Source organism: Tursiops truncatus, chromosome 15 (genome assembly GCF_011762595.2).
Source record: "Tursiops truncatus isolate mTurTru1 chromosome 15, mTurTru1.mat.Y, whole genome shotgun sequence".
Taxonomy (NCBI): Eukaryota; Metazoa; Chordata; class Mammalia; order Artiodactyla; family Delphinidae; genus Tursiops; species Tursiops truncatus.
In genome coordinates, this window is record NC_047048.1 from 57,309,116 (window position 1) to 57,319,075 (window position 9,960).

General features: G+C 54.8%; 1 protein-coding gene across 2 annotated transcripts; it reads left to right on the top strand.

Moving 5' to 3' along the window:
• Window positions 1-483: 483 nt before the first annotated feature.
• On the top strand, window positions 484-6,929 carry CPXM1 (carboxypeptidase X, M14 family member 1). 2 transcript variants are annotated; one of them, XM_004317345.4, is made up of 14 exons: window positions 484-843; window positions 2,136-2,297; window positions 2,485-2,594; window positions 2,702-2,841; window positions 2,947-3,037; window positions 3,663-3,813; window positions 3,898-3,986; window positions 4,314-4,437; window positions 4,525-4,721; window positions 4,809-4,988; window positions 5,073-5,370; window positions 5,544-5,683; window positions 6,337-6,439; window positions 6,541-6,929. In XM_004317345.4, the coding sequence occupies exons 1-14, from the start codon at window positions 672-674 to the stop codon at window positions 6,777-6,779; spliced, it is 2,196 nt and encodes a 731-aa protein (XP_004317393.1). In that variant the 5' UTR covers window positions 484-671; the 3' UTR covers window positions 6,780-6,929. The 2 variants fall into 2 exon arrangements, with proteins under 2 accessions (XP_004317393.1, XP_019806483.1); XM_019950924.3 differs by lacking the exon at window positions 484-843 and adding an exon at window positions 934-1,968.
• Window positions 6,930-9,960: the final 3,031 nt, after the last annotated feature.

The window sequence follows — 9,960 nt, forward strand, 5'->3', positions numbered from 1 at the left end:
GCCTCTAGCTGGGCCCCTTGGGTGTCCTTCAGAAGAATTCCTGGAGAGCCAGCCCTCCCCCACCCCGTACCCCAGCCGCCGCCTCAGTTTCCTCTCACCCTCCTTTCCGTTCCACCCGTCCTGGCAGGGGGTTCTGACTGGATAGATTTCCCTCTCGGTTTGTAGTTTCCTCCCCAAAGTTCTCGGCTTCGCTACCTAGGCTAAGTCAGTTAGCCGCCCTGAGCCTCAGTTTACCAGTTTGTAAGATGAGATTTGTCTGAGAGGCCACGGGTAAAGCGCCTGGCACGGGGCATGGTACACAGTAAGTGCCCACTGTGGGACAGGCGCACAGGATCGCGTGGAATCCAGGGTGCAGGGTCTTTGCCGAGAGAGGATAATATGTGGTTAGGTGCAGGGGGCTGGGGCGCGGGGCAGAGAGGGAGGGGGAGGGTCGGCGGGTGCGGAGACCCTGGGCTGCAGCCCTGGCCCCTCCCCGCTCCTTCCTCTCCCCTCCCCTGCCTACCCCTCGGCTCCAGGGTCCGAGGCCAACTAGCGGGCTGTGGGCGTGTCGAAGGCCGCAGGGGGAGTGCGGCGGCGGCAGGAAGGGGCGGGGGGCTCCCGAGCCCCAGCAGGAAGAGGCGAACCCACCGGCCATCGCGGGCCCAGCGCGTGTCCTCGCTTTGGACCCAGCCATGTGGGGTCTCCTGCTCGCCTTGGCCACCTTCGCGCCTGCCGTCGGGTTGAGTCTGGGGGCGTCCGGCGCCTCGGTGCTGGGCCTGGCGTCGCCCGCGACCACCGAGGCCCCGGTCTCGACCCCGGCCCCGCGTAGCAGCCAGGCAGAGCTGTCCGCAGGGAACAAGAACGGTGAGCTTCCGACCCACGGCCCGCTTCTTCCGCGGGCCGGTTGTCCCACTCCTCTGCCCCCCGTGTGGCGACCCCTCCCCAGCACGCGCACACACACCACACACACGCCACACACGCCACACTCCGTGCCCAGCGCCTGTGTGGCGACCCTTCCCCACGCACACACACTCCCTGCCCGGTACAATGGCTGCTGAGTCAGCAGCCCCAGTTCCCTGCCAAACCAAGTCAGCAGTCCTGGGACAGGAACCAGTTGGATGCTATCTCTTCCAGCCCCAAACTTTCCCTTTTCACAGATGAGGAAACTGAGGCCAGAGCCCGGAGGAGGGGAGAAAGAGGTGCAGACAAAGGAGGAGGGTGCAGAGCAAGACTGAGGGCAGGGCCTGGAAGGAAAGAACTGAGGAAGGGAAGAAGAGCTCTCTGCCAGGAGGAACGCGGCACTGCCTGGGGAAGGGAGGGGGAAGGCTGCCTGACTTCCCACCTTTTCAGATGTGGGAGTAAGAGAGGAGGAAAGCAAGGAGATTGGCAGCCTAGGAGGGCTTCTTGGGAGAGGCAAGTGGAACTGGTCCTGAAGGGTATCTCTGAATTAGGAAGAGCTGAACAGGAGGGCAGCCAAGAAGGAAACAGTCTGTGCAAAGGCACAGGGCACCTAACACAAAAATGTACAGCATGTTCTAGGGGCATCTGTGGAGCTAGGCTGGGTGGGGAACTAGTGGCACCTGCCCTGTGCAATGAATACTTTGTACTGAAGGGCAGGCAGGGCAGGGGTCCAGCTCTGGAAGGCCTGAGCACCCGGGCAGACATGGATTTGAGGACAGGACATCTCAGCTCAGACGGCAAACATAATGATGGAGGTGGTACAGAGGCTTTGGGGCATGAGACCGAGTCTGGAGCTAAGGAAGGCTCCTTGAAGTGTATCTGGGCTGGGATGCAAAGGAAGAATGGGAATTAGGCAATAAAATCAAAGGTGGTGGATGACAGGGAAAGGGACAGCCGGGCAAAGAAGGAGTTAAAAAACCAAATTCAGCTCTTTGGAGTAAGCAGATAGTTCCTAGTGGCAGTGTAGCTCTCTATTGGTGAGGGCCAAGCCGTCAGAGGGGAGAAGGAATCAAGGAAGTGGCTGGAGAGGTAGGTTGGGGGTCAGACTGTGGGCCTTTAAGTCCATGCCAAGGTTCTTGGATATGTGTGGTGGGGCCTGTTGTGGACTTGCAGGCTTTCTTGGGCTGGCAGACCTCTCCATCTGGGGTTTTGTGTCATCCTTTCCTTCCCTGGTGCTCTGCCTCCTTGGTCCCCAGGGACCTCAGAACAGCATGTCCGGATTCGAGTCATCAAGAAGAAAAAGATCATCATGAAGAAGCGAAAGAAGCTAACTCCCCCCAGACCCCCGGTGACTGCCAGGGCTTCAGTGACCACCAGCCCCGCAAGGACCCTTGACCTCCCCGAGAAGCAAGAACCAGGTACCACCGTTCCAGGGGCCCTGCCCAGACTTGCAGTCTCTGGGGCACAAACTAATGTAGCTCTTGGTCCCCTGGGCATAGACATGCCCCCAGCCTGTCCAACACACTGGCAAGCTTAGGCTCAGCTTCCTGTGTGCCCTGACCACTCTTTCTCTGGTCCCATTTTACTGCTCTGTCCCTGTCCCAGACTGTCCCCCTTTGGGCCTGGAGTCCCTGCGAGTTTCAGATAACCAGCTTGATGCATCTAGCAGCCAGTCCTTTGGTCTTGGACCGCACCGAGGACGGCTCAACATCCAGGTCAGCAAGGCAACCCCTAGGACCTCCTTACGTGCCCCTCCCACCTTCGGTTAAGGCTTACCCCATACTGCCTACCTGGTTCTGATGACTATGTCCTGTGCCCACAGTCAGGCCTCGAGGATGGTGACCTTTTTGATGGTGCCTGGTGTGCCGAGCAGCAGGATGCCGAGCCCTGGCTTCAGGTGGATGCTAGGCACCCCACCCGCTTCTCAGGCATTATCACACAGGGCAGGAACTCCATCTGGAGGTGAGGCAGGATATCTCCAGACCAGGGAAGTCATGGGCAGACTCAGGAGGACTGGGGTGGGAGTCCTGGGAGCCACCCATCACCTCTACCCATCTTTCCTGCCAGGTATGACTGGGTCACATCATACAAGGTCCAGTTCAGCAATGACAGTCTTACCTGGTGGGGGAGTAAGAATCGCAGCAGTGGGATGGACGCGGTGAGAGGTCCCATGGTGGCTGGGGCCCTCTATGCTGAGAGTTGGGCTCCTGGCCCACTGTAGGGTGCTGGGCTGGGCTGGGGCTCCTCTGAGGACAAGGAACAGTGTCCACTTGGGCATCCCAGGAGAAGGGGGGTTGTTGTCAGGATGGGTGGCACCCAGCAGACAGCCTTGGGAGGCAGGCTGCTTTGGATGCCTGTATCCTCCCCAAATCCTTCCTCCATGCCACAGCCTCCTGCTGGAACACCCTTTCTGGTGATGGGCCCCTGGTCCTTGCATCACTTCTCAACTCCTCATAGCTCTGGCTTCCCCATCTCAATGACCCCTTTTTACCCCAGGCTACAGTGTGGGGTCCTGGCCACCTCCAGGATTGGCTGCTCCTGAGTCACATGGCCATATTGGTCTAATGAGCTGTGACCAAAACGGAAAGCGTGGCTGCCTAGGGCTGCCTGCTGGCAAAGGCTGTGGGCAGCGGTCTGTGTTTGACATAGTGGGCAAGTCTCCAGCTGAGCCTACCGGGGTGGATTTTTCAGTGAGCTCAGCGGCCTGAGCTCCTTCCCTGGGCCCTCCGCCAGGCTGGCTGCTGCGGTTCAAGCCACCCTTACAAAGAACTTGATGCCCCCAGGTATTTCCTGCCAATTCGGACCCAGAGACACCCGTGCTGAACCTCCTGCCTGAGCCGCAGGTGGCCCGTTTCATTCGCCTGCTGCCCCAGACCTGGCTCCAGGGAGGTGCATCCTGCCTCCGGGCAGAGATCCTGGCCTGCCCAGTCTCAGGTGGGCTGTAAGACAAGGGTTGGATGGGCAGGGCGCACCCTCCACTGGGAACTCCCCCTTTATTGCGAACTCATCCTCTACCAGATCCTAATGGTCTGTTCCCTGAGGTCCCTGTGCTGGGATCCTCCGACACACTGGACTTCCGGCATCATGATTATAAAGCCATGAGGAAGGTAACCACTATGACCCAGGTGGGAGGATCTGCCCATCTCAGGTCCTCCGCCTACCAGGGCATAACTGGACATGATTGCCCTCATGTCCACCCTCATCTCACCCTCCTGTTGACCCCTAAACTGCCCCCATTTCCCTTGTTATGGCGCCTCCCTTATTCTGACCCTTCCTTCTGGTCTGCTGCTGCCCACTCCTGTACTGTGCCATGGTGTCCCCATCTGTATGGGCCACCACAAGCTTTTGAAGTCCTTCCGTGGCCACATGTGGTCTGACCCCTGGGTCTGATCCTCCCATGCCCTGCACCATGGGAGGTGCACTCCACCCCCCAGCTGATGAAGCAGGTGAACGAGCAGTGCCCCAACATCACCCGCGTCTACAGCATCGGGAAGAGCCATCAGGGCCTGAAGCTGTATGTGATGGAAATGTCGGACCAGCCTGGGGAGCATGAGCTGGGTACTGGCAGGTGGGGTGGGAGAGGTGGGCACAGTGGCGGGGAGGGACAGGGGCACGAGCCAGTTGCGAGCACCTGTGTGCTCCCAGGAGAGCCTGAGGTGCGCTACGTGGCCGGCATGCATGGGAATGAGGCCCTGGGGCGGGAGTTGCTCCTGCTCCTAATGCAGTTCCTGTGCCGTGAGTTCCTGAGAGGGGACCCGCGGGTGACCCGGCTGCTCACCGAGACGCGCATTCACCTGCTGCCCTCCATGAACCCTGACGGCTATGAGACTGCCTTCCGCCGGGTAGGCCACTTGGCACGAGGGCCAGCCTGCTCCTTCCGTTGTGGTGCCTGGAGCCTGCTCGGCTTGAACAGACTTCGTCCCTGGCAGGGCTCGGAGCTGGTGGGCTGGGCAGAGGGCCGCTGGAACCATCAGGGCATTGACCTTAACCATAATTTTGCTGACCTCAACACACCACTGTGGGAAGCAGAGGATGATGGGCTGGTGCCTGACACTGTCCCCAACCATCACCTGCCACTGCCTACTTACTACACCCTGCCCAATGCCACTGTGAGTATTCTGGGGGCAGTGGTGGAGGGCCACCCTAGGGGCCTTTGTCTCTGTCTCCCACCCCCCTGACCTGCCCTTGTCCAGGTGGCTCCTGAAACGCGGGCAGTGATCAAGTGGATGGAACGGATCCCTTTTGTGCTAAGTGCCAACCTCCACGGGGGTGAGCTCGTGGTGTCCTACCCCTTCGACATGACTCGGACTCCGTGGGCCGCCCGTGAACTCACGCCCACCCCAGATGAGGCAGTGTTTCGCTGGCTCAGCACTGTCTATGCTGGCACTAATTGGGCAATGCAGGACCCAGATCGCCGACCCTGCCACAGCCAGGACTTCTCCTCGTATGGCAACATCATCAACGGGGCTGACTGGCACACAGTTCCTGGGAGTATGTGCCCAAGGGTGGGGTTAGCTCCGTCCCCATAACTGCCCAGTAAGACAGTCTGCTCTCACATAACCACTGGTGTCAACTGTCACCAGGAATGTGTCCCAGAGGAGGGCACCAGGAGGGCAGGGCTCCCATCCCGCCCCTTTAGGCTCCAGTGTCTGCGGTACCCCTAGGCATGAATGACTTCAGCTACCTACACACCAACTGCTTTGAGGTCACTGTGGAGCTGTCCTGTGACAAGTTTCCTCACGAGAACGAGCTGCGCCAGGAGTGGGAGAACAACAAAGATGCCCTTCTCACCTACCTGGAACAGGTCGGACCTGAATCCCCCCTGTGCCCAGCCTGCCCGAGTCACTCCTGACTGGTCTCTTCTCCATGTTGATGCAACTCCCAATAGGGAGCTGAGCCTAAGGTCAGGCTGAGCATTCTGACTCACAGGTGCCATGGGTCACACTCACTCAGCATCAGATTGACTTGGAGGGATACAGGACAGGAATCACGGTTTGCCAGCGGGGTGACGTAAGACATTGTTAGCAGGTGGGAATAGACCTGACAGCAGTCCAGGCAATTGTCCATAGAGCTGACCCAGAGCTGTTCTCAGAAAAGAGTCCGATTTTGCAAGTGCAGGAAATGCCCTGGCATAGACACTTCACTTTTCACAGAACTCATGTCCCTTGGAATGACTCCGTAAGTATAGTTTCCAAGAGTTCTAAAACACAAGGCCAATAACAAGAGTCACTGAACTCGGGAAAGCCCATAGATATGCCCTCCTGCCAGGCGTTTATAGTTCTCCCAATCCAGATGCAATTTGTCAATAAGGAGATATTTTCACCAGAGTATTGTCACGTAGAAACAGAGTAGACGCACCACCTCTATCAAATTTGTGGGAAACAGAGCCAGAAAATGAACTGAAGTCCACATTTTCACACAGAAGGAAAGGGGTTTTGATAACCTTTTCCCACACAGGTGCGCATGGGCATTGCCGGAGTTGTGAGGGACAAGGACACGGAGATTGGGATTGCTGATGCTGTCATTGCCGTGGATGGGATTAACCATGATGTAACAACGGGTGGGTGTGTGGGGGAGGGGATGGGGGGAGGTGTGGGAGGCTTTAGCTGGGTCAGAAGCTGAGGACCACTGGACTCTGATCTTGCCTTTCACTCCTCTCAGCATGGGGCGGGGATTATTGGCGCCTGCTGACCCCAGGGGACTATGTGGTGACTGCCAGTGCTGAGGGCTACCACGCAGCGACTCGGAACTGCCGGGTCACCTTTGAAGAGGGCCCTGTGCCCTGCAATTTCCACCTCACCAAGACTCCCAAACAGAGACTTCGAGAGCTGCTGGCAGCTGGGGCCAAGGTGCCCCCGGACCTTCGGAGGCGGCTGGAGCGACTGAGGGGACAGAATTAACACCTCTAGCCGAAGAGCCCCAGAGCCTTGGGCAGGCTGGACCTGTCCAGAACTGAAGGAGGGGGCACGGAGAGTTGGGAGGGAGGGACAAAGTAGGGGGAAAGATGCTCAGGCTCATTAAAGCTGTTTGGCACCTCAGCCAATATTCCTGTGGTCTCTATGTCCCAGGTCCTCCAGCTGGGCCAGGCCTCAGCTTCCCCGATCCTATTCTGCACACACTTGTATACTCTCATCAGTCGACTTCTGGAAAAATAGTGTGGAAAGAGGATCCCACCTGGGTTCTTCCTGAACCAGGGCTTGACAGAGCAACTCTTCAACCCATCAACTTCTGCGGCAGACACCACTTGGTGATGTGAAACATTCTGTAAGCACCTGCTCAGTGCCAAGCATGCAAGGAGTCAAGGATAAACAGTGCCCATCAACCTCCTGGGGCTCCCAGTCAAGAGGGGACAAGCGTGCCAAGGTGGAGGCTGGCTGCTGTGGGAGCAGAGACCGGGGAGGTGTACACATGGGAGTGAAATACAGCGCTGCGGGTCAGTCCGGATGCAATAGAGGTGACGGTTCTCGAAGTTTAGGTGGGAGGTGGGTATGGTGTCGGGGTGTGGACAGGGACAGCTCCAAGGAGAAAACCAGAGAGAACAGCTGAGAGCATTTGGGTTTGCTTCACCAGCCATTTTGGAGAGTGTTGGTAAATGACAGCATTCGATTCATTTCTTTCAGATTGAAGGGGAAGTTATGTGTCCGTCAGTATCTTGCCACGAAAATAACCCACTCTAGATATTTCAAGAAGAGGGGGATTTAATGTTGGACATTGGGTATAAAGGTGTTGGAAGAGGGCTTCCCTGGTGGTGCAGCGGTTGAGAATCCACCTGCCAATGCAGGGGACACAGGTTCAAGCCCTGGTCTGGGAAGATCCCACATGCTGCAGAGCAGCTAGGCCCGGGCGCTACAACTACTGAGCCTGTGCTCTAGGGCCCGCAAGCCACAGCTACTGAGCCAATGCACGACAACTACTGAAGCCTGCACGCCTGGAGCCCATGCTCCACAACAAGAGAAGCCACTGCAATGAGAAGCCGGAGGACACAGCTAGAGAAAGCCCGCACGCAACAACGAAGACCCAATGCAGCCAAAAATAAAAAAAATATATATTCCAATGAATGAAACATACCAAATGTCAGTAATAAGCAAGACACATTCCTTTGGGGAAACTGTTAAAAAAAAAAATCAAGTCTGTATATGCAAATAAAGCAAGGAAATGCAGTCTTTAAAAAAAAAAAAGATGTTGGCAGAGCTAGATGAGAAAAAGGGAGAAGGGAGTTTTACTTAGAAGTCAGGAAGCTGATAACACCCTTGGTTTGGGTTTTTTGTTTGTTAGTATTTTTTGGCTGTGTTGGGTCCTTGTTGCTGTGCGCGGGCTTTCTCTAGTTGTGGCGAGTGGGGGCTACTCTTGAGGTGCACGGGCTTCTCAGTGCGGTGGCTTCTCGTTGCAGAGCATGGGCTCTAGGCGTGTGGGCTTCAGTAGTTGTGGTGCGCAGGCTTAGTTGCTCCGCGGCATGTGGGATCTTCCTGGACCAGGGCGCAAACCCGTGTCCCCTGCATTGGCAGGTGGATTCTTAACCACTGCGCCACGAGGGAAATCCTGGTCTGGTGTTTATAAGCCTGATGTTGGTGCTGGTGCTGGAGCCCACAGTCACCTGTGGCCACCAGTAGCCAGCTGTGAATACTTGTGGTTGCCTGGTGTGGCTGGAATCAGATTTCTCCCTTCCTTCCACTTTCTAATCTCCAACCTATGAAGTCCACTGGCAAAATCTAACTGTAACCTAGTTTGCAAAGAAGTCCACGAAATGTAGTTTCCAGGCACCTTAAGCCCCCTGCAATTCAGAGGAGAGCTTGCAAGGGCAGGAATGTGGCAAATACTAACAGGCAAACTATGGCACAAAGACATCCATGTAGCCTATTATGTAAGCTTTGCCTAGTGCTGGGCTGTTGTATTGTCTCTGTCTCTGCCTGTCTCTCATTTTCAATCTCAGATCACCATGAGGGATTAGTACCACATCTCCCATCTCCCTGCTCCTTTTCTCCCCATCTCCAATGCTTCTTGTACAGCAGAACTTTTTCCAAAAAAAAAAAAAAAATTATTCATTGAAGTTTAATATATATAATTAAAAGTACACATAAGTGCACAGCTTATTGGCACAGTAAATTAGAAGACATGACTCAACTGTAATTACAACAAACTCCAAGTGTTAAGATACAGGCACCTTGAAAGTAAAAAAATAAAAAAAGATGTATCATGCAAACATTAATTAAAGGAAAGCAGGAGTGGCTATCTTAATATCAGATAAAGTTGACTTCAGGGCAACGAAAATTACCAGAGACAGAAAGGAACATTATATAATGGTATAACTGAACACAGCCAGCCTTGTCTGCTGGAAGTTTCCAGTGAATCTTTCCCTTCTCTCTTAGGTACCCTAGGAACAGCTAGTTCAGCATAACTGAAATGACATGTGAACTCAAGCTCTGAATTTCCCCCATTTCTAGTAAGACATTTCCCTGGCCAGCAAACTCCCTCTGTTACATAGTTGTCAAGGGATTCCAAGGTTCCTTCTACTTTCCTCATAAATATGCAAAGTGGAGTGAAAATGGGGCCCCTCTCCTGCTCTTTTAACACCGAGATCAGCCCTTCCTGGCCTAGCAAGCCATCTTTTGGATAATGGGACTTTGAGGCATTATATGCATGATCCCAGCTCTTTGCCGAGAAGTTCCCTCCAATAAACCCTTATTTGTGTCTGTACCATGTGTCATTAGAGGTGTTTGTCTTTGCATTATGCTTGACATATATGACAAGATGAAGAACACTCAGCGTCATCTAGTAAAACTGAAGGCACACATGCCCCTATTCCTGGGTGTACAATATAAACTGTAGGGAATGTGGACTCGGCATGTGGACTCTCAACCACTGCGCCACCAGGGAAGCCCTCCATATAATTCTTATATGAGGTATCGGAAAAGGCAAATTCATAGAGACAGAAAGTGGAATAGAGGTTACTTCATACAACTCAATATCAAAAAAACCCAAACAACCCGATTAAAAAATGGGCAGAAGAACTGAATAGACATTTTTCCAAAGAGGAAATGCAGATGGCCAACAGGCACATGAAAAGATGCTCACCATTGCTAA

What these genes read in the sequence shown, in the direction of transcription:
- CPXM1 (XM_004317345.4), top strand. Translation starts at nt 672, where the DNA reads ATGTGGGGTCTCCTGCTCGCCTTGGCCACCTTCGCGCCTGCCGTCGGG. An exon ending in CTGGCACACAGTTCCTGGGA is followed by an intron (nt 5,371 to 5,543) that starts GTATGTGCCCAA and finishes CGGTACCCCTAG; the next exon opens with GCATGAATGACTTCAGCTAC. An exon ending in TAACCATGATGTAACAACGG is followed by an intron (nt 6,440 to 6,540) that starts GTGGGTGTGTGG and finishes CACTCCTCTCAG; the next exon opens with CATGGGGCGGGGATTATTGG.